Source organism: Sylvia atricapilla, chromosome 1 (assembly GCF_009819655.1).
Source record: "Sylvia atricapilla isolate bSylAtr1 chromosome 1, bSylAtr1.pri, whole genome shotgun sequence".
In the NCBI taxonomy this organism is placed as follows: Eukaryota; Metazoa; Chordata; class Aves; order Passeriformes; family Sylviidae; genus Sylvia; species Sylvia atricapilla.
In genome coordinates this window covers 17,381,698-17,404,270 of record NC_089140.1, presented here as the reverse complement: position 1 = coordinate 17,404,270, position 22,573 = coordinate 17,381,698, and the positions used below count along the sequence as shown (strand labels likewise).

Here is a 22,573-nt window from a genome sequence, read left to right as displayed (position 1 = left end):
AGGTGAACTGTGACTCTGGCATGTGAGTGACTTTCTTGCTTCTGTGTTTTGATTGTGAGTAAAGTTTGTCTGTGTAAATCCTCCTGTAGTACCTAAGAAAACATCACATAAGGTGTAGAAACTCTACCTTGTGAACCTCCATATGCCTGGGGTGTGCATGCACAGCCGACCTGGGGATCTCTGCAGCATTACTCATCCATCTCAGTTGGGAGAGCAATGCTCCTGACTGTTCTGCACGTCTTGATGCTCACATAAGGATAATCTGTCCTTCTGGTGTGTTAGGAATCAGCTTCTCATCTCAAGCAAGCAATGTCAGCATTACTGCATTTGGTTCACTGCCTTCAGGCACTCAAGGCCAAATTACTTTCCTTCGTGGTGAGCTGTCATTTGACTGTAGATTTCTCTCTTATTCACAGTCCCACTGTCTCCTCAGGTCAGTCCTTCACCCTGATGATTGGTGTTTCTCTTAAGTTGTTGCTAGCACTTAAACCAAACTCCACAGAAAAGCCTGGTGTTATGAAACAGCATTTCCAGGGGTCCTCACTTGCAAATAAAGAAAAAAGTCCCCCTGAAGTCTCATTGCTGGAAATACACATACTTCTTTTGAGCCAGTGGATGACCTCTCTGTTTAGTGTTTGGCATTTCTGCTATAAGTGAATGCAGCTCAGTGTTTCATTCTGCGCTTCTACAGGCACCACAGGGTGCCACTGGTAATTCTGATTAAATGCTTCTAAGCTGTAGCAAGGATTTAAAAGTGCTCAGACTGTAATGATACTAAAACTGTGATGGAGCAGCACTGCTCAGGTGTGACCAACATTAGAAAGAGCAAAATGTAACTTGAAAATCAGCTTCTACTGGTATCAAATTTCCTTTCAAGGCATGCCAGACTTGCTGTCAGCCCTTCCACATCAGCCTCCCTTTGATGTGTCCCAGCAGAGTGTGACCAGATACTGTGGGACTTTCGGCCTCAATCTTATAAAAATATGGGGGGGCATGGGAGGGGGTTAGCAGGAAGGTGAACAGGTCATGGACACTTGTTGGAAATAAGGTAATTAATGTGCTTATGCATATTCTGGAGGCCTTGTTAAAACAAGGTAATGTCCCATCCTGACCTGATGCATAGCACAAAGCAGTAACATCATGCACTATTCTGCCAGAATTTGGAATTTTGGCCCGAAGAAAGACAGGAATCAGATGACAGCTTGAGACATGTCTCTGCAGCAGTAAATGGAGTGGTGAGTTCACAAGGTCTGCGCTTCCCCTGAGATTAATCTTGGGGGAAAAAAAAGAAGTCCTATAAAGATAAAAGCCCTGAATAACTAAGTAATCCAACTTTCCCCCTTAGGTGTATGGGGCTACAACAGGATCTCCCACAGATAGTGACCATCCTAAAGAGAAGAGGGAAGGGAGAACTGAAGAAGAATTGGGTTCTGATTCATCCAGTACAGCTGACAGTAAAATTGGCTTTTCAATGAATGACAGTCCTACATTTAGCAAGGGTTTGTTTGTAGACAGTACAGACTATTCTAACAAAAACCTTCAGAATATGAGTACAAACCTGTCTGGTGTCAGTTTACCAGAGGAGGACAAACGAAGAGGGGCTCAAGATATCTTAGGATCACATTTTCCAGCCATTGAGACGGGAAAACAAAAGCCAAACTACAGACTATCAAGAGATGCTCACCAGGACGTGCTGCAGGGTGAAGCCTTGCAGAGCACAGGCAAGCACATCCCCATCAGCAGCGTTCCCCCTCTCCTGAGGCACACGCAGGAGGCTGCAGGGCCTCAGCCTTCCTTGCAGGAGCAGGAAGTTTCTGCAGGCAACTACAGTCAGGTTGTGCTGAGACCCCGCGTGTCCAGAGCAAACAGTGTGAGCAGCATTGAAGAGACAGACTCTCCAGCCAGCTCTCCAAGTGAGGACAACCCACCCACAGAAAACATTGCCTTCATGATAACTAAAACAGCTGTCCAGGTGCTCTCGAGTGGGGAAGTTCACGATATAGTGAGCCGGAAAGGAGGAGATGTGCAAACAGTCAACATCGACGCCAGGAAGGATGTGGCATCAGAGAAGGGCATCCCTGAGAACACAGACAGCGAAGAGCCAGTGGTGTGTCTGGACAAAAAACCTGTCATCATCATCTTTGATGAACCGATGGATATTAGGTCAGCATACAAACGGCTTTCTACGATTTTTGAGGAATGTGATGAGGAACTGGAAAAAATGATGACAGATGAAAAGATAGAAGAAGAAGAGGAGGAGGTAGAAAATGAAGCACATGACATCTCTGAGAGGCAGAAGGAAGAGTCACCAGTAGCTAATGACAGAAAAGCAACCACTGAGCATTCTGCAGCTGATGGTCCCCACAGGCCGTACCTATTTAACCTTCAGTCTGACTCTGCAGAAAGCAGACCTCCTACAGAGGAGGAAAGCACAAAGACAAATTTTAACAAATACCGTCAGATCTATGGGCTAAACACAGAAGCAAACTCAGACTCTGCTGATCAGTTGGGAAGCAGGCAGGATTCTAAGAAAAAATTTAAATTTAAGTTCCCTAAAAAGCAGCTGGCCGCTCTGACGCAAGCGATACGGACAGGAACCAAGACTGGGAAGAAGACCTTGCAGGTTGTGGTCTATGAAGAAGAGGAGGAAGATGGGACCCTGAAGCAGCACAAGGAAGCAAAGAGATTTGAAATCACTAGGTCTCAGTCTGAGGAGAGTGATAAAAGTCCTTCTGGGAAGCAAGAGGGGCCCTCTGGAGCTGCAGTGTCCCTGTCTAGGACTGATGAAATTCGACAGAGTACATACAGAACTCTAGACAGCCTTGAGCAGACTATAAAGCAGCTGGAGAACACCATCAGTGAAATGAGTCCAAAACCTATCCCTGAAAACACATACACCTCTGAGGGAAGCACTGTCCCCTTCTCTGCCCAGATAGTACCAGAGACCCCATCCCGAGAGCGTGTAGTGCTGGATGAGAGCCTTGCTGGCGTAGAGCCCCCTGCATCACTCCCAGCCACTTCACGTAAGGTACCTTAGTCCGAGAAATCAAACCTCCAGCTGCTTTCTAAAATCTGCAATAATCACCATTAAACAAGAGGGTCTTGTGATTTGTTTGCTTCCTTTCAGGTGGCTTGTTTGGGCTCCCCACGAGGTGTCTAACAGCTAATAGACCATTGGTTTTGGGGGTTTTTTAATCCTTGCTGCTGATTGGTGATGGGCAAATGCAGGGGAGCTGGGTCGAATAATCTGCTGTGTGAAATGACAAGTGTCACTGACATGAAATCCAGGCTGATCAGTAGCTGAGCAGTTTTCTCCATTTGATTCTGGAAATTAACACCTGCGGTGTGAAGCTCCTGAACTTTCCCTGCATGTAGTACTGTGGCTTTTTATTGGCGCATGGTGTGCAGAAGTCCTCCCTTCAAGCACTCTGGCACTGACCACGCCTTCTTGTCTCCCCTCCCTGCCCCTCCACTCGTTCCCACAGGGCTCCAGCGCTGCCTCCCAGACAAGCCGGATGCCAGTCCCCATGGCTTCAAAAACTAGACAAGGAAGCATGGAGAAATCAGGCAAACAGCACAAGCTGCAGGATCCACGCCAATACAGACAGGTAGTTTTACCCTAAACCCGGTGTTTGGATGGACATTTCATGTTGTTTGTTTATTTAAAAACTCCAGTAACTGACTGAGATTATACCAAATATCGGATGCCTGAGGTCTAACTGGACATCCTGGATCCTGGGGGCATGACAGTACTGATCTTTTCACCATGCTTGTGCATGCATGTCTGCAATAAAACACCTGCTGCTTTTTTTGTTTGGTTGGGTTTTGGGTTGTTTGTTTATTGGGTTTGGCTTTTTTCTTTTTCTTTTTTTTTTTTTTTGACTGTGGTATTCAGCTGTAATTTTAAGATGTCAACTACCTGTTTACTTTCCACTTGGTAAATGTGGTGGTTCCCTAGAACTGGGAATGCTTCTGTTCAGAGTCTTTACAGGAAGCCCTGGACACTAACCTGTTGGTGTAGGTGCAGTGGGTGCACATTAACCTCGGCGGGACGTCTCTCTCACGTTAGTCGCGCGCAGCATGGCCACGTAGTGCCTGCTCTGTAACACGTAGGTCGCGCCTTCTCACAAAGCTCTCCTGGCTCTCTCTATGCACTCTCCGTTGGGCACTTTGGGTTCTCTACCAGGTCCAGTCCATGGCTGCAGGACTTAGCTCAGGCCTCCAACTGTTAGTTCTGATTCTCTGCAGGGCTGTTTTCCCAGGTCCTGTTGGTTTATCATGTTACTGGCTTTCTGACAAACTGTCTCCTGACATCTTTATTTGCAGGCTAATGGAAGTGCTAAGAAAGCTGGTGGGGACTATAAGGCTACTTCTCCTACCCTACCTGCTTCTAAGATCCCAGCCTTTTCTCCCACTTCTGGGAAAAGCAGCTCAGCACCTGCTTCTAGCGGTGACAGCTCTAACCCTCTTAATCCACCTACTAAAACCTCCATTCCTTCCTCCTCCCTTCTCGGTCCTCAGACAGGTCGCATAACTTACTCTACCTCCCTCATCCCCTCTGTCTCTAACGGCTCCTCCAAGTTTCAGAGCCCCACTTACCCAGGGAAAGGTCACCACCTCTCGTTCTCGCTGCAGACTCAGAACGGCCGACCACCCCCTCCTTCCTCCTCTACCTCCCCCCCCTCCTCTGTCTCCCCCCCTGCCCTGAGCCAAGGTATGAAGAGCATCAGGACAATCCACACCCCTAGTTTCAACAGCTACAAGGCACAGAACGGGAATGCCGGCAAGTCCGCCCCATCCACGGTCAAGGAGCCATCCTAAAGGCTAAGCACAGCACACCTGCCAGGTCACCAAGGCTTTTTGTTCACTTTCAAAGAATCCGCAGCCAATATTTTAACCAGGGAATGTAACCATTTTGTTGTATTGCTGGAGGCTTAATACTAATCACGTGCTAAATACTGAATTAATACACTAGATTAGAGTGAAGCTTTTTGGAAAACGGTTGCTGTTGTAATGATAAAAGAGCATTTTCTTTCTATAGGCAGCACCTCTTACAAAAAGTGTGAGGGTGTGTGAGTGAACTTGGCTGCGTGTGCACAGTGGTGCACTGAGCACGGGGAACTGTACGGTTAAAAATTTACTAAGTTGTTTTGTATAAAGCTATTTTTCATTATGGGGTCTAGAAGTGAACAGAGATATACTAAAGTGTGATTATATTCAACTGTAAAACTGAAACTAAAATATTTTTCTTTTATTTTGGTGTTATTTAGCTTTGTTACAGATTTCTATTTTTGTCAACAAATGTCATGGTTCCTTTCGAGATCTTTTTGCCAAAACATTTTGATACTATTGTAATGTACATTTGAAAGTAGTATGCTGGACAGTAAACCTCTGCACAAGAAACAGAACAAGACTGGTCTTATGTGTGTGTATGAGGCAACTCAACTTATTGCACTGCCATTCAGATTATATTTAAGAATTTGCCAGCCAAGGAAAAAAATAAATTGTTTTACACATATAGATAGTTGCTGATTACTTTTTTTCTTAGCTAAATCCACCCTTTTTCCTTCAGTTTTATTTTACTGAGACCTGGTAGCCCATTTATGTATTGCATTGTGGATTTTAAAATATACACTTCAGTACTGGTCTGTATACTGGCAAACTTTTGTACATATCTATAAATATCTATAAATAAATAAATACTGTATGTGGCTGGGCACATAGAGTAGTTTTACCACACCAAAGTTAATTTTTATGCATGCTTAAAATATATATATGGGGAAGGGTTGAAAAAGATGGATATCAGTTAAATAGGAGAAGACCAAGAAACTTGCATAGCTAATGGTTTTGTAAATAAATTTATTTGTATAACACCATAATGTAATATACAGAACTATGATAAGCAAAGATCTTTACAAAAATAAAGGGCTGCATGCTTATATATTTGTATTTTGTCACTAGTAACTTTTCGAATGGTCTCAATTGAATGCTCAGCTGTTTGCCTGAGGGTGTTAAGTCATTAGGAGAAAACCAGATTTTCCCCAGATTAAGGCCATACCTAGTTATTAATTTCAAAACGGAGGTCTTTCAAATTGCTGTCGATAAAAGGTTGTTACTGGAACGCCAAGTTAGAAAACCAGCAAGCAAAGGAAAACCTTTGAGTGACTGAACGAGGTCTCATACCTTCGCCCTTGAGGTATTCCTCATTTCCCCGGGCGAAAGGGGAAGCTGCCTAGAGGCATCATTCCAAGCGGCGCCCTCGGATGGTGCCTCACATGCAGCTGGAGAATAGACACGGCTCCATCCCCCGGGAACACGACACACAGGCTGTCTCCAGTGGGGTCAGGTCGGGGCCATCCCCTCGGCGGGCACGGCAGCCAAGGCGCCTGCGAGAGCCGGAGCGGAGCCAAGGCACAGCAAAGCGCGGGCACGGCCAGAGCGGAGCCAGCCCCTCCGGCCAGGGCGGGACAGCGGGCTCCAGCGCCTCCTGCTCTGCCTTCTCACACAGGGGGGATTCCCTGCCTCCGAAGGGAACGTGCCCGATCGGTGCTGGAGCTTGTTACCATCTCCCCATGCAGCAGACAGCACACACAGCTCCAGCAGGGTGGGCACCCTGCTCCCCCCTTCGCACAGCCAAAATAGAACCTCGAGCTAAATGATGGGTGTAGCAGGATTTGTTCCTAAGCTGTTTGACACCTGCCAAGGATGGGACACTTACTTAAAACCAGTGATTACTAATAACTGATCGTGTGTAAGTGAGGTGCCCCCACGAGCCATGGCAGTGGCAGGCAGGGTCCCCCATGGCACTGCTCCCACAGCTGCTTCCCAGCGCCTCTGCAGCTGAGGGCCTACAGCAGCGCTCTGTCTCCGGCTGAACTCACACACGGACAGTGGCCGGGTAATTGACCAAGGACCCTGCACAGTCACTGGGTGCATGGCCAGTGAGGCATAACTCATTGCTTATGGTGGTGAATGTGGAAATTGCCATCAGGCACTGAACACTACACCCACATGAGGCCTCAGCTACATTGTGACCTGTACCTTGGGTGCACCTGCTCCGTGCTGGGGTGCAGCACCGCCCAGGAAACAACAGGCTCAGTCACTCCTAACCCACTGCACGGGCAGCCAGCACTGCTGGGACTGTCATGACTCAGGCAATGTTTATTCCCTCTCCCTCCTGCTTGTCCAGCAATGAAGTTACCAGGCCTTCACAAGCACAGGCAGGGCAGAGCTGTGCACAGGTTGTCACCCAGCAAAACCATCAAGTCTGTAAATAAATTCCTTGGACACAGAGGAAATCAGGACTGGACACTAGTGGAGAACACAGGTTTCCCACTGCAGGCTGGTTATGAAGAACAGTATTGGTGGAGGTGGCTGCTACTGAAGTTTGGATCAAGCCATGGGACAGGTAACACTGCCACAGCAGCTCTGCACTGGCAGAGCCACACTGCTCTGAAATCCAGCAGTGAAGTGGCTCACTGGAAGGGCTGGAAGGTAAGCAGGACCTTCCTGCTGCCTGCTGTAATCGGAGCCAGCCAAGGATTTCATAGCAGAGTAAGCATCATCCCTGGGTCAGCCAGCTCCTTCTAGAGAGAGGGACTGCAGCAAGACCCAAGTGACACAGCACAGAGCCCCTGCACTGGGCAGGACACAGATGGGAAGGTAGAGCCAAGGAGGGTGCATATAGGACGAAAAGGGAGGCATGTGCAGGCCATCTGAGATGTACAGGACCAAAATCCATCTGATCTCCACTGAGAGGAAGCCCTTCCTGCAGGCTTAAAAACTCAGGGATTCAACAGCAGATGGTTAAGGCAGATTTTTTAGTCTCCTGACTGGGAGCCACAGGTACATGCACCACTTCAGGGTGCACTGCAGCCCAGCTTCAAGCCATTCCCCCTCCAGGCCACACATCAGCCAATGCCCCTTTCCAAAGGCTGGCACAATTAATTGGCTAATTACTATCTAAATGTGAATGGTGTTATGACCTGGATTTGGGAACAAAACCACAGCTTTTTGTAGTAAATGAGGCCACATTTCAAACCTTTTCATTTTACCTGAACAAAGTGGAGAGCTCTCAGAGGCTGCACAGGAACCCGAGGCCTTTAACATGCAGCTCAGCAAAGAATTTTCCTTCAGCTCCGCAGCAACACTAAAGAAGTTATGAAACTGTCTGGACTGGGGCCATGTCTTAATTCCACATCAACAGTGCTGTGAGTGACACTAATGGGGACCATAACAAGCCCTTAGAAGTCTTAAAAAGCAGTCACACAGCACCTTCCCCACTCCTGAAAAGGCAGTTCACACTAAACCACTGATCACCACTGAAGGAGGAATTGCTGTTAGGGACCATTTTAAAAAATCCAAACACTACCATTACTACCAACACATTTTATTATTTGTCCATCAGATCTCAGCTTATCCTGTCCCTAAGAACTTGCAGCTGCACAGCTCCAAACAGTTCTCAGGCCAGAAGTACTTTCCAAGCCTGTCTGAATCCTTTTAATAAACTACAGAAACAAAAAATGGACACAAATAGCAGTGTTTAGAAATTCTGTTTAAACATTTAAAAAATCCCTTTTTGCTCCATGACCACACACTGGCACAGCTTGCCCAGGGAATCAGCTGTGGAAATATTCAAAACCCAGCCACAGCCACAGCCCCAGCCCAGAGCAATCTGCCCTGGTTGCACGTGGCTGAGCTGGGGATGGGCTCAGTGATTCCTGCCCACCTTACCTGCTCTGCAACCCTGTGGAGCTGCCCATCCCACTGAATCCAGCTTCCAGAGGGAACACTGACAGTATCCACCTCAGGACACTCTACTGTATGCATGCACTTCCCTTCTCGAGTCAATCAATCACCCTTCTCTTCCACAGGATTGGGGGAAAGGGAAAGAAAAAGAAACACCCACAGTAAAAAAGCACTACAGATAAGGGTCTGAGGTAGGTGCTGTTAAGATCAGGGCATAGCAATGACTCCTAAAAATGTCTTTTTTCTCAGCTGCCACACTGGCTGAAATTTAAGGCAACCCAAATCTTGGCAGTCTTCAAGAAGCAGGAAAGCGTGAGCCTTTTTCCAGCCTCAGATATGCAGTTCTCTCACTACATTCTTCAGGGGGAGCTCAGTCACCTCCTCCCCCTGATGCCCCTGGCAGATGCTCCCTGTGTCTCTCCTCCTAAGTCATGGGTTTCCCCTACATGTTCCATGCTACCAGTGCAGCAGCAGAGAATACCATGGAAGCTGATGAGGTTCTTCTTTAAGTTTGTACCTGCAGCACTGTCAGCCAATACAAGTCATGTTTTGCATGTTTATTTTCTGAGTTCCCAATTTTTCAGATGATCTTATATTCTTCACTTAATACAATTACAGTTCTATGTTCTCAAAGACAAAAGCTGAAAGCTACGTGTCTGGGTTCAGGAGTAAAATTATCAGTTACCTATAAACACAACAAAATGGAAATTAACCCATCAAAATGGCTGTCTAAGCAGAGGAAGGTGCACACTCCCAGGCTCCCCTGTGCACCTCCCTAAGTACACTCCTTCACTGAAAAGACTTCTGTGACTTCCTGTGGATGCTCAGCACACACTGACTAGCTTCTGGGACTAATGATGAGACAAAACACAGCTCCAATAAAAGACAATAGGTACTTGCTGGTGAACAGCACTAGAGGCATCACAACACTGTACTGTGAAAGCCCAGTAAAATGTTCCAGTACACTCTACTGTTAGGACTGAAACAAAACCCATCCACAGTTACTCTGCCCTTCACAAAACACACACGCTCTTACGACACCACACACAGGAACACTTGCACTCACATCTCATCTGCTCCAAGAGGGAAAAACAATTTAGTTTGCATGGAGACCACAAGAGTATGACTCATGTTTTATGGGACCTGGTATTAGAAGCATCCAATTATGTGGTGAGAACTTTCACAGAGGTCAGCTGCTGTATCTGGGACTTCTCTTCACAGCCAATTTTTTTAATGATTTCTCAGAAGGATCAAAACCACAGCAGATTAAAGCACAGGACTGTTACAGTCGCTCGGGAAAGAAATGAGGTCTGCCTTAAAGCACATCAGCCAACACATCCCAGTAGCACAATTCCTTCTCCTTGCTGTAACTGGACACACTGATAGAGGTTTAATCCTCTGCCAAGCAAGAAACAGTGTAAGACACAGGAACACCCAAAGTGATGAACAGCTGCTTTGTTTTCAAGTGGGTGTGCAAGAACATACAATAAAAAATATAGGTGATAGAATTCATACACAGCTGAGTTTTTAGGGTAGAAACACATTCTTTTAGTTAAAATTACAGAAAGTCCAAGACCCAAACCACAGTATTGTTCTGACAGGCAGATATTGATGTTCATTCTGAATTTACAAAACCTTCACATTAAACATAAACCCACTTGCTATGTACCTTAGAATCAAATTTTGTATCAAGACAAAAATATTTAACAAACTGCATCTCTCTCACCTGCTGACCTATAGAGTGTGGCCCCACAAACCAAAGATTAATGATGTGACACTTCAGAACTGCTTGTGAGAAAGAAGTTGAATCACACGAAGAGTCACCAAAACAATTTTATTTCCAGTGTTTAAGTGGGTATGCACACAGGCATGATACAGGTTTGGATTCATTAGGTTTTCATGCAGAATTATATTCTCAATAAAAGAAACCAGTTCCATCCAGTATCCACTATCTACACGCCTATGTTACAACATTTATATCAAATCTGGTATCTGAAGAAAAGATACACATGTAATATGTACAGTTAAGTTACTTATTTTACAGAAAGATTAGAAATTCAAGTCACATAAAACTCAAAATCTGTATTAAAATTGGAAATATAAAACTCCAATATTTACTGGAATGCCTAAGGAATGGAAGCTCTGTAGCCACCTGTGTTAACATTTGTAAAATGTAATGAAACTCATTAACAGTAAAATGCATTCATTTGTTTGTAATAAGTTTCTCTAATTTAGCAATATGGCACCCTAACAAACCAAATGAATTTATAATGAGGCACTTGTTAGTGACTAAACCAAAAGAACAATTTTCCTGCATACTAATGTCAGGCCAACTCTCAGTCAGAAAACCATGTATATACTACACAGCATGTTGCATCAGATGCTTTGTTCAACATTTGTATGCAGCCATCAAATATACTTTATCTTAAAATATATATATATACTTTAACTTTAGTGTTCTTCTGGCTGTGGTAATGCACTGTGAAGACGTTCCACAGAGCACATTGATGAAACCAGCCCAAATGAAGGCTGCATAACAACAACAGTACAGGAAAAAATATTTATATATGTACACACACACACGCACACACACACGCACACACAGAGTTACTGGGAAGTGTAACAGTAAGTTAATGAATTGCTGCAGTGGACATATCTTCCCATTTCAAAGATACTGGTAAAATCGAGATCTAACCACTTGGGTCCCAGACAGTTTATGAGGATGGGCATCAACTGCAGGGCTGAAGTTGTTTTTGTTCATGTTCTGATAATTTTCACCATTTACCTGGTCTGGTGGCTGAAATGGTCCCAAAGATGGTGTTCTATTAATTAAAGTCAAGCTGCTGGAAGAGCTGCCTTCATCTGCCTGCATCTCTGCAGATGAGGGCAGTTCTACCTTTGATACCTCTGCTAAGTTAGTGTTCTCAAGTCTGGGCTTTCCAGTTTCACCCGTATTAAGGTCAGTTGTGCTAGTGCGTAAACGTTCTCGTGCAAGCCAGTCCGAGATGGAGAGGTCCTGGGCTGGACATTTTGGCTTCAACCGGGTCACAGCTGAAAGCTCAGATTCTCTTTCTCTACTTCGACTTGGTTCTTGAGCTTTCCAAGCATTCAGGACACTTATTTCAGCAAAATCCCTCTGCCCTCCAAGTGTGTGCCTTCGCCTGATATTCTTTCTCTTTGCAGTTTCTGCAGAGTTAGCTTTTTGATTCCCAACTCCAAACATGTCATCAGCAGATGATTTGAGTCGCAGCTTTAACCTGTCTGTAATCTTAAGTCTCCATGTAGGTTCCTGTTTGTCAGATTCACTTTTGGCTGATGTAGCTAAACTGCTTGTGGATCTTCCTTTCTTCATGATGTCAAACATTTTGGTCACAGTAGGCAAGTCCTTCTCACTCTTCGCATCCCCTGACCCCTCACTGTCTGTTTTGTGCCGTGCAGACTTTCTCCTGGAGAGTGTATCACATTCAATAAGTTTGTGTGAGCTAAAAAGTCTGCGACTCTCTAACTTTGGCGTGGAACTTCCCTCAGTACAACTTACTTCACTTTCTTCAGAGTTCCTCCGACTGGTCTTTACCACTTCTGGAACTTTCCCTTTGGACAGCCTTTCAGCAGCAGCGCTGGCAGCAAACACAGGGAAGTCACTTTCACTGTCCGTCTCCATTGGACGCCCTTCGCTGATCAATTCACTTCTTTCATCATCAGCATCTTCTCCCTTGCTCTCTGTCACTGACTGCACCTCAGGGCTCAGCATACTGGCATCTAAACCAGTCAGATACATAGTAGATGAAGTAGTTGAGTAATCTGAGGTGATGGAGCTGACATCAGCTGCTAAAAACTCGTTGTGTTTAATTTCAGGGCTGGCTACTTTTTTGCATGAGTATCTGTGCTGGGAAGCCTGGGAGGAAGTGCTTAGCATAGTGCCAGAGTCAGACACTGTCTCCTCAACCTGGGAAGAAGACTGTGAAATAGGCATTTTTTGATTATTCTTCTGCATGGTTTGCAGACAGTTGATATTCGATGATTTTGTACATTTTTCATGGTAAGGCAGTGAAGGTTCTTCTGTCAGGATATTTTCTTTCTTTATTGACTTCTTTTCATCCTTTACAACATTCACATCTTTTTTACTGCTGTTCTCTTTTTCCTTCAGGACAAACATCCTTTGTTTTCTCCCTATCTCTCTCTCTCTTTCATATTCCCCTTTAGCTGTGTCCTCTTTTGCTGTGTCACCACGAGACTGTTCTGCAAGCTCCTTCTTGAAAAACACATTATCCAACTCATCCTCTGAGCTACTTGGTTGTGGTTTCTCTTTAGTTTTTTTCCGCTTGCGACTAGCTGCTGCAAAAATGGAGGACACAAGCAGTTCCTTGCTATACTGATCCTTTCCAGAACCCCAAGAACCCTGTTAAAAAAAGGGAGAGGACATAATTAAAATCAAAAAGAAACATTCATTAGCCTGAAACAGTTTAAAAACACATCCTGAGCTTTACAGTAGAAAGTGCATCCTCATTCAGGAGACATTTACACGCTCTTTCTGTAGCTGAAATGATATTGCCCAAGAAGTCAATTTCCTTCCTGAGCATTCTACTTTTTCTCGAGTCCCTTCAATTTACCAAAGACTAGTTTGTACTAGTTCCTTTTAAGGTCTTACCTATTGAAAAAGCTAATTGCTCCATTTTTTAGTTCATCTTTCACCTTTCAGACTGAGTTTGTAAATGGTATCAATTTATTACTACTAATAAAATGAATGTTACCATAACTTTAAGTGTAAGTGTTACCATAAGTTTAAGTGTAGAAAACTAAAAAAATAAACTTCCTTATTTTAGAGGAATTAGCCTTTAAAATAGCACAGAAACAATAAAAGTACAAGCCAAATGATTCCATTTTATGAATTAAAACTGATTTTCATTACTCTAACATTACTACCTGCCCCCTTCAAAGCTATGTACCTTTCCTACTTAGTGCCTCACTGCTACAGGCAGTGTGATGTGGTGTCCTGGAAACTGGGCTATTCTGATGAAACAGCTGAGCCACCAAACATCCTCACAGAGCAGCTGTGTTGGCATCTCCACAATGAACCAGAAGGATGCTCTAGTCCTGTTCCCAGCTCCAAGGGGGGCACCAGTGCCACACCTGGAATGCAGGCCAGTATAAAGCTGTGTGCTGCCCTGTCAGCCTATGCTACAGACATCCAGGGTTAGAACTACTCAATAACAACCCAGGAAACAAAGATTTGTCCACGTGTCAGACGTGGGCTTTGTCACTGAACTGAGGACTGAATGAATGCCCATGTTCCAGTCTTGTTCCCCTGCTTCATGAGGCATTCCTCCCAAGCACAGCAATACTTCTGAGGGAGATTCTGCAGAGGAACCTTTAACCACAGCCTTTGCCTTCTTTTAAGAGAAGGAGCTATTACCTCCTGAAGAACAGGCTGAATTCTAAGTATACTTTTCTCAGTGAAATAGAGAAACATAAATACTCTCTGTGAGTTAGTACTACGCCAACAGGGAATATACAATACATTTACATCCACTAAACAAGATGCAAAAATGAGGTAAGAGCCCACAGTTGTGAGATCTTGGAACAAAGCTGTTGCTGTGTACAGCTGACTGCTTTGGTAGATGCAGCTAACTGCACACTAGTACTTTTCCAATGTAACACTTCAAAAATAGGCTGTGAGAAAACAGTACAACCACTTACTCAAGAAATTCTACACGAGCTCTCTAGTAAACCTGCGTATCAGTGATTTAATAAAGGAAACATCTAACAGATTTCAGAAGCTTATAACTATAGATCAGAAAATTATTTACCTTAGATTTTGCTGAGTCACTAGTAGCTGAATCTGTGGAGAAATTAAAAAAAATTCTGCTCAGTTCTATGCAACTTTTTAAATGTTGCTACAGACAATGCTGGACTTATGAAAAAGACAAGCACAGAAAAAGATGTGAAGCAAATTAAAACCAGAACAAAGTGAATAGTCAGAGCTCACAAAGATGCAAGCTGCACCACAGAAAGCCACCGCCATGAAAGGATGCTGTGAATTGTAGGCAGAACCAGCTCAATGATAGGAATGGCAAAGGAGCCCTGTTCTTCAAAATAAAAACCAGAAATACTAATGTTTATTCAATGCTTTAAGTATACAGCCCCTGCAAAACCGCAGCTGAGAGACCTTTTCAGGATGGCACTGTGTACTCTCCTGAGATTCAGGATACACAAAGCAAAATTGGGTGTCTTTGTACAGTTGGCTCCCTAGATACAAATCATCATTCTTGTAGTCATACTCTTTTTGTGAGGTTTTAAAGGAATTAAGTAATATTTTCTGTGTAAATCCCCAATTATACATCTGTCTCCACCTCTTACTACATACAGGTAAAATTTTATTTTTAAATTGTCTAGATATCAGCAGCTACCAGTTTTGTATTTTCCCACAGCAAGCGCTTTTATGAAATGAAAAATGGACACCATAGTTTCACTGTCTCGCAAAACCCAAGATTATACAATTATAAAGGGGGTAGGAAGGGGCTAGCACAATGACTAAAAAACATGAACTTGGGACTTTCTCCCTGGGAAGAAAGAGCTGAGCCCCCTGCCACACCCCTTTTTGACACATGGCTAATGCTTTATGACTAGAAAGACTGGTAGACCATACCATGCTATTTCTCCTCAGGGTCTGCTTCAGAGATAACAAGAAACAGCAGAAAAACTTTTAAAAAGTAGCATTGATCTGTTTAAAATACTCTTAAAAGAAAATTTACAGCACAGATCAACTTGGGGTTTTTTCCATTTACAAGAAACGGGGGTTTCTGCAGACAAGGCAGCTACAGTGTGGGCAACAGTCCTCCTTCTTCCTACAGTTCCAGCTGTCCATCAGTGACATCACAGAATCCACTAATGACATCACCGTGTGATAGACTCCTCCCACTTCGCCTGTTACAACATCAGTACAAAGTGACTGTTTCAGTAAGTGCTGAACAACCCTTTGAAAACTGAAACAAAAGCTAGAGACGAAGGGATAACATTCCTGGGATACAACATGCTGGGTTAGTGCAATAGAAGAGTGAAGGGAGGAGGGGGAAAAGTCACCAAAAAAGAGCCCGTAATGCTTATCCTTAGCCACAAAAGAGGATAGCATTTATAAACAGAAGGAAACCAGCTTTAGTATAAACATACTGCAACATAGTTAAAGTGTCCATCACTTGACAAGAAAACATAACTCAATTTTTTGCATTCCTAACGTTAGGAAGGAGCAATATTAGAACACCAATGAAGATCAGCTTTTCTGCCATCACAACAAACCACTTTATAGCAGCGTTCTGCTTGACCTCACGATGATGATTGCATGGGTTACTGTGAATAAATAAAATACTATGTGCAAGCCTCATCTTTTAATGATTAAATTCCTGTTAGAGAAAAGAAGTCTTCCAAATTATATCATGCATGATTATCAACAATTCAAGTCTTTAAGAAGTGTTAAATGATCTTTTGGAAAAGAAAACATTTTATTAGTAAAAGAAAATAGTAAGAGAGAGTTACACTGAGTAACAGAGTAGGTTATTCTAGCCTATGGATTAACACTGTCCAGGCAAGAGTTACCTGATACGTCTCCAGGAGATACTCCCGTTCTTCCAATGTTGGTGAGTAAATGATCTATGTTTGGCACTGGCTGAGATTCTACAGTGTTTTCCTCCTGAACTGCTGTCTACAGTTAATAAACAAAGATCTCTTCATCATCGTTTCACAAATAGTTCATTACAATTCAACAGCATTTAGAAAACTGCATTATTCACCTGAAGAACACGAGGAAAGCGTGTCCTATTTTCCTTTATGCTTTTAAAACAAATGCATGGCTTGCTTTTTAAAAAAAAAATAGAATTCATTACTACAAGGACTGGAAAGTTAAAAAGGTGCTTCTGAAGAGCAAACCATACAGTGACATAGTAAAAAATATACAGGCATTCTAGAGGCAGCAGAAGCAGATTCTAAACTAAGGCACTTAGAACACAAGTATTTATGCCATAATACTTACAAGAGGTTCTTCAGCATCATCTTCTGTGAAAAACCAGTCATGCTAAAAGTTAAAATAAAGAAGGTGAAAACCCCACCAGAAATACAAAACCCAAATGTGGCACAATCAAACACAGATTTTACTAAAAGTGAGTTTGATGGGTAAATACCAGACCCAAACCAGCCCAATGAGAAAAAAGCTGGTTGATCTGTGTACGATCTTATTTTTTAAATAATGAAATGCATCCACTTACTTTTTGGATGAGTGTTTCTACAATTTTATATTGGTCTGGCATATGCGTAACCATGTGTGTCATGTTATCATCAGATGTCCTCACGAGTGTTGGACCAAATACTATTGCCAGGTTTCTTGGTTCCATCTAAGAAATGAGATATTTCCACATCACACATTTATAATAAGTACAGTAATATGGGATAAGTACATTAATATAACACTATTAATATATATGAAAACCATTTAAAATGAGGATGTGAAAGTTTTTAAAAAATACATTGCTGACTCAGGTAGGATGTTACACTACACCAAAACTTTCCAACATGCAGCTGCAATAAATATTCCCAATATTTCTGCAATTCAAAATTCCAGCCTTCCTTAGCCTATTGCAAGCAAATGGCTCCACAAGCACAGAAAACTGAAGAAGCCAGACATATTCTTTACACTTCTGGAGGATTCTTTCTTTCTTTCTATAAAGAAATACTAATGCTTGGAAACACTGATGTTTTAAGAATTTTTTGATTTGTAAAAAGGCATTGATATCTCCCTGATTTTTTCATGAAAACATTTACATGACACACACAAAAAAATTAAGCTGGCAATCAAATACTGTATTATATTTACTGGCAAAGACCTCATTCAATTTACACCAACTTCAGAGGAGGTGGAAGAACAAACATCACAGACCCAAGACATCTATTTGTGAGATGGACTCGGTTTTGTGTGATCAGGTCACTACTTTAGAAGTGAATTAAGTATATGACTATTGTTACATCTTTGACAAATAATTTCAAGAAGTAGCAGAACTTACCTTCTATTTTTGCTTGCTTTTTTAACTTAGAGTTTACTGTTCTGGTATAGAATAGACCAGTAATACATAGGAGGCAAAGCCTTTGTGCTTACCAGAAGTAAGTTGCAAACATGACACAAGCCCCTAATGCTCTCTTGAATTGTGTCTTTTGAGAAGTCACACAATTTTAACAACAAACACCTCATTCATCTAGCCTTATATATTCAATAATATAACAGTATTTAACAACATTTATACAGCTCACCAAACCCATAAAATTATAAAATAGCTTCCTTTAGGCACTGCACTTAAAAATTACATTTACTACAATTTTCTTATAATGTCATCTGTAATTTCACTAAAATTTATGATCTGTTGGTTTTGGTTTTTTTTAATGAACACACAAATATTTTTCTTTCATATTTAACTGGAAGGTATTATTTGCAGAACCTACCATTTTCACCTCAACTGATATTTTAAACAATTTAAGATTATTTAAATGATTTGGCCACAGGCTCTTCTATATACCATCAATTATATCAAATTTTTTCCTGTACCCTGCACATTGGTAGCCAAGCCACCACATTACCTGCCCTGAGGTAAACATCCATAAGCACACTCATATTATGGACAGTTTTGCACTCAGCTACCCCTCCCTGAGAGCTGAAAAAAGGGACACTATTATTAGCATTTACAGAAGGATTATAGCATGCACAGAAACACTTAACACAAACTACCCCTTTCCCACCCTATGGAAATTATAAGAAGTTAAACTTAGTGGTGGAAAAAGATCCAGTAGTGATGAACTACCACCATTTACATTATGCATTTTCTTCCTTAAAACCAGCCAAACAGCATCTATAGGGTAATCAAATACTCAACTAACTGTAGCAAGTCCTAGTCTTAAAAATCTCTCAAACATCCAGAAGCCAGGCTTAAAAGAAAGCTGATGTGACAACCTCTGTCAGCAGGTTTATTCACCTGTGCCCTGCCCAGGCACAGTCTTACTGGTGTCTAGATTGGATTACAGGAAATTCACAGACTTGGCATAAATTTAGGATGCAAGAAGTTATTCCCAAAAGACTGACTACCAGTTTGAATAACTTAATTCACACTAATTCATCTTAATTCATCTACAACAATAAACTATCACCTTTATTAGACATGATCCTGCACAAAAATAATACTTAATGAAACAAATCAAAATACATTATATGTTTCTTTCTAATACCTTGTTCTTTTCTGAGTTCTCTGCTACTGTCTTCAGGTGTGCAGAAAGAAACTTGAGAGTCTCATAATGGTGTTCAGGTAAATCATGAATCTGAAACAAACAATCACTATTCAGAACACTGAACATTTAATGCTAATTTTGTAGTGCACCTACAACACAACTGATTTTAGTTTACCAGTCTCTTCAGTGTTTTCAGACGCTCAACCGGATCTTCTTTTCTATTGGCATCTATGAAATCTGCGTATTTGTCTGTAAAAAAAAAAAAGCAGAAATTATAAAAATTTATAATTTAAAAGTACAGAAGTATATAAAAGCAGAAGTTTCTATATCTATATATGTATGCATATAAACTCCCATATGTCAGTCTCTTCCCCCTAACAGTAGTAACATACATAACAGAATGACCTCTGGAAATCATAAATTAGCCCATTACACTGTAAATATATTTTCTGTATGGCAGTAGGGAAAAAGAAAAACCAGCTTTCATTGAATACTGCATGCAACAGTGGAATTGAAAGTTTTACTCTCTTAGTTGCATATTCTTAATCCCTTCACATCAGAGACACTGTATTTACACCCCTCATTCATCCTTAAGATGATCATCATAACTCCCTACTCTTTAGGAAAGACATTTACTGCAGAGTGTGGATGATTTCCCTGGATTTTCTCTCAAATAACCTGAATGTTGTAAGACAACTGTCCAGCTGCAACTCCAAAAGACAGGACATTAATGAAAACAACCTACCATTGGTAAAGAGGGGTTCTGGGAGCTTTCGGAAGAAGGATTTCAGCAAACTGCTTATCACGTTCAAGTCACGCCATTTCTATGTGGTTAAAAGGAAAGGTCAGCCATGCTTTATATTTCTATGATCATAACACAACCAGAAGTTTTAGGGATTTTAATATGAAAATAGTGTGATCCAATACTTACATCATCATGAACATCAATGTCAGTCATTCCTTTGTTGAGCTCTTCTTGCATACTTGAGATGGCAGCATTATTTCCAGGCACTCTGTAAATACCTGTGTACTCAAGACCTCTTTCTTCAACCAGTTTGCAGCATATATCAACAATCAGTGGAATATACTGAAGAAAAAGAGTTGTATAGGTAAGTAATTGATTAAAAATGTATTTTAAATTCACAATGAAAGAAAAACTCTTCTTCCATACTTTGTTCGTATGAGCTGGAGGGCAGTCATCTAGTCTAACACCAAATGTTCCAACAGCAGAGGGCTTCTTCTCAAATGTCTTCCTCATAATGCTTGGAATGCCTTTTCTCCATGTCCCTTTGTCTTTTGGTGGGCTTGTCTCATCTTTTTGTTGTTAGGACAGTGGAAAAAAAGAAAATAAAGAAGAAAAATTACAACATTTATGCCGTAAAACTGACTAAATATAGGTAACAGATTTGCAAAGAGCAAGTGACACCTGCTGCATTTTTAGCTTTTACCAGCCTGGTTTTATGCAACATTTCATTAAACATTAGTCTCTTCAACACAACTTCTGTTACTCTTCTGTGGTTTAAAAGATAAATCTGAACATACTCACACCCTAGACACAGAAAAGCAAGATGGTACTGTGGCATTTCATCATTCTACTAAAAGAAGTAGTTTATCACTACTAAATTTAAACTTGAAATTTATATAAACTACTAAAATTTTATAAAAGTAAGATCTACATTTAGTAGCAAAACACTAAGACTAAAAGCAAGATGGTACTGTGGCATTTCATCATTCAACATTCTAAGACTAAAAGAAGTAGTTATCACTACTAAATTTAAACTTGAAATTTATATAAACTACTACATTTAGTAGCAAAACACTAAGCCTCCATGGAATCACACTGCTGCACAAAATAACCCTCAAACTCTAGAGCCATGCTCATACTTGTGCAGACTTACTCACTCTTTCAGAAATTACCAGATTTTAGTCACTCCTAAATAATTCCAAACATTACTCACTTAAAGTATTCTCTATCCTAAAATCAAATTATAGATTCAGTTGCTCTGTTTACCTCTCCTACAGAATTCTTGTAATAAACTGCAATTCCCATTTATCTTGCACTGCAAGTCATCTAAAACAGTAAGTACTTCTTTCTTATTTCTGGAGATATTCTTTCAGTAGATTTGGAATTTACCCAACATGTGCAATTTAGTTACACATGTAGTACTGCAGAAGCAAAGTGGCATTTTTTGGCAACAAAAACCAGAATTCACTGATAGCTTAAATTCAAGACTGAATCACCCCAAAGTGGTTGATCAGAAGTGGTTGCTTATCCAATTGGCTGAATTTGTATACAATATTTTTTAAACAACAGTCTGATATGAAGTACTGTATGATTACACACTACATGGAAAAAAAAAAAAATTGTGACGTTATTTGATGGAGCTCAGATACTGATTCAAGTTTGCAGTGCCAGCTCATCAGATTTTTTCAGAACTCAGGAGGCATTAATTTTATTCTCAAAAAAATAATACAAGTTCGCTTCTGTGTTTTAAAAATTAAGACAAAAAAATTTCTGTTCTATACTTTGGAAGCACTTTAATGGAAATATTTACCTTGTTACTTCCAAGTCAGCTGAAGACAAAAGCATGAATTACACACAAAATTATTTCCAAAGCTTGTCGAAATTTTGCTCTCAAGCTTAACACCTGTATTTACTACTGTTAGCCCTACACAGAGCTGTAGGGAAAAAATCCACAAAAACATCTCGAGAGCAGACTAAAGTAAAAAGTTTCAGAATCTGAGATGAAGTAGTTCCTAGAAATGAGTGACTAGAGCTGGAGCTTAAAACCCCAGGCTAATATGTGGTTTGCATCTGTATATTCATGAATTCAGAAATACCTGAGAAGGGCACCTCGATGGCCTTGCACTGGGGCAGAAGGGAACAAAAAATACACAAAACATACAGACCTTTAGTGAGAAGCTTCCTTTCTGTCTCATCCTTAGGAGAATGTGGGCTCTGAGTCCTCTGCTCTGCTTTAGTTCCAAGCAGAGTCTGCCTGATACTCAGACTCTGGCGAGGTGTTTTGGGAGATGGCTCTGTTTTGCTGCTTGAAGAACTGAACGAGAGAGACTACTTCAGTTGAAAGAAGCTAAATAAGAACTCAACAAAAACTACTGGCAACATATAATTCACCCACCTCATCATTGTACTGTACTCTTTAATCCTTCGACTAATTAGATCTCTGCTAGTAACACCAGTATCCTATAAAATAAATTGAGACATACTTTATAATCTTATAAAATAGAAAAAACTCCTTTCAGAATATTATTAACTCTTCTGGTAACCAAAAAAGTATGAATTCAAGTATTCAGTCCACTTTAAAAAAACCCAAACTCTCAACCAAACCAAGCATCCTAACAGGCAGTTCCTGAGAACAGTAAAGACGAAACACTTAAAAACCACAAGGAAAGTAAGTGTGAGTAATTACAAATCAAGTACTGCTATTTACATGGGGTTTTTTTTAATCAGTATTACCTGATTAATACCTCTTAAACTGAAACAAGTTTAAACAGAAAAAATGCAAGTAAACACACATTACTACTCAAAAAAATCCAATCCTATGTG

General features: G+C 41.4%; 2 protein-coding genes across 12 annotated transcripts in view; one reads left to right on the top strand and one right to left on the bottom strand.

Annotated features, from left to right (window-relative positions):
- KIAA1217 (KIAA1217 ortholog) overlaps positions 1-5,939 on the top strand; it is a 173,799-nt gene extending 167,860 nt beyond the window's left edge. For 3 of the 8 annotated variants that reach the window (XM_066316166.1, XM_066316157.1, XM_066316196.1), the window contains 4 exons: positions 1,158-1,235; positions 1,346-3,028; positions 3,486-3,608; positions 4,327-5,939. In XM_066316166.1, the coding sequence (XP_066172263.1) occupies positions 1,158-1,235; positions 1,346-3,028; positions 3,486-3,608; positions 4,327-4,821 (2,379 nt within the window). In that variant the 3' untranslated portion in view covers positions 4,822-5,939. Of the gene's footprint in view, positions 1-1,157; positions 1,236-1,345; positions 3,029-3,485; positions 3,630-4,326 lie in introns of those variants that run through there. The other 5 variants (XM_066316215.1, XM_066316207.1, XR_010743290.1 and 2 more) reach the window with 4 other exon arrangements.
- A 4,629-nt stretch (positions 5,940-10,568) lies between these two features.
- The window catches only part of ARHGAP21 (Rho GTPase activating protein 21), a 109,588-nt gene continuing 97,583 nt past the window's right edge, over positions 10,569-22,573 (bottom strand). For all 4 annotated transcript variants that reach the window (XM_066316129.1, XM_066316120.1, XM_066316137.1 and 1 more), the window contains 12 exons: positions 22,146-22,210; positions 21,916-22,064; positions 20,177-20,319; positions 19,937-20,092; positions 19,751-19,829; positions 19,181-19,254; positions 19,006-19,095; positions 17,004-17,129; positions 16,772-16,813; positions 16,339-16,444; positions 14,556-14,587; positions 10,569-13,147 (listed from right to left, as the gene is read on the bottom strand). In XM_066316129.1, the coding sequence (XP_066172226.1) occupies positions 11,414-13,147; positions 14,556-14,587; positions 16,339-16,444; positions 16,772-16,813; positions 17,004-17,129; positions 19,006-19,095; positions 19,181-19,254; positions 19,751-19,829; positions 19,937-20,092; positions 20,177-20,319; positions 21,916-22,064; positions 22,146-22,210 (2,796 nt within the window). In that variant the 3' untranslated portion in view covers positions 10,569-11,413. The remainder of the gene's footprint in view (positions 13,148-14,555; positions 14,588-16,338; positions 16,445-16,771; positions 16,814-17,003; positions 17,130-19,005; positions 19,096-19,180; positions 19,255-19,750; positions 19,830-19,936; positions 20,093-20,176; positions 20,320-21,915; positions 22,065-22,145; positions 22,211-22,573) is intronic.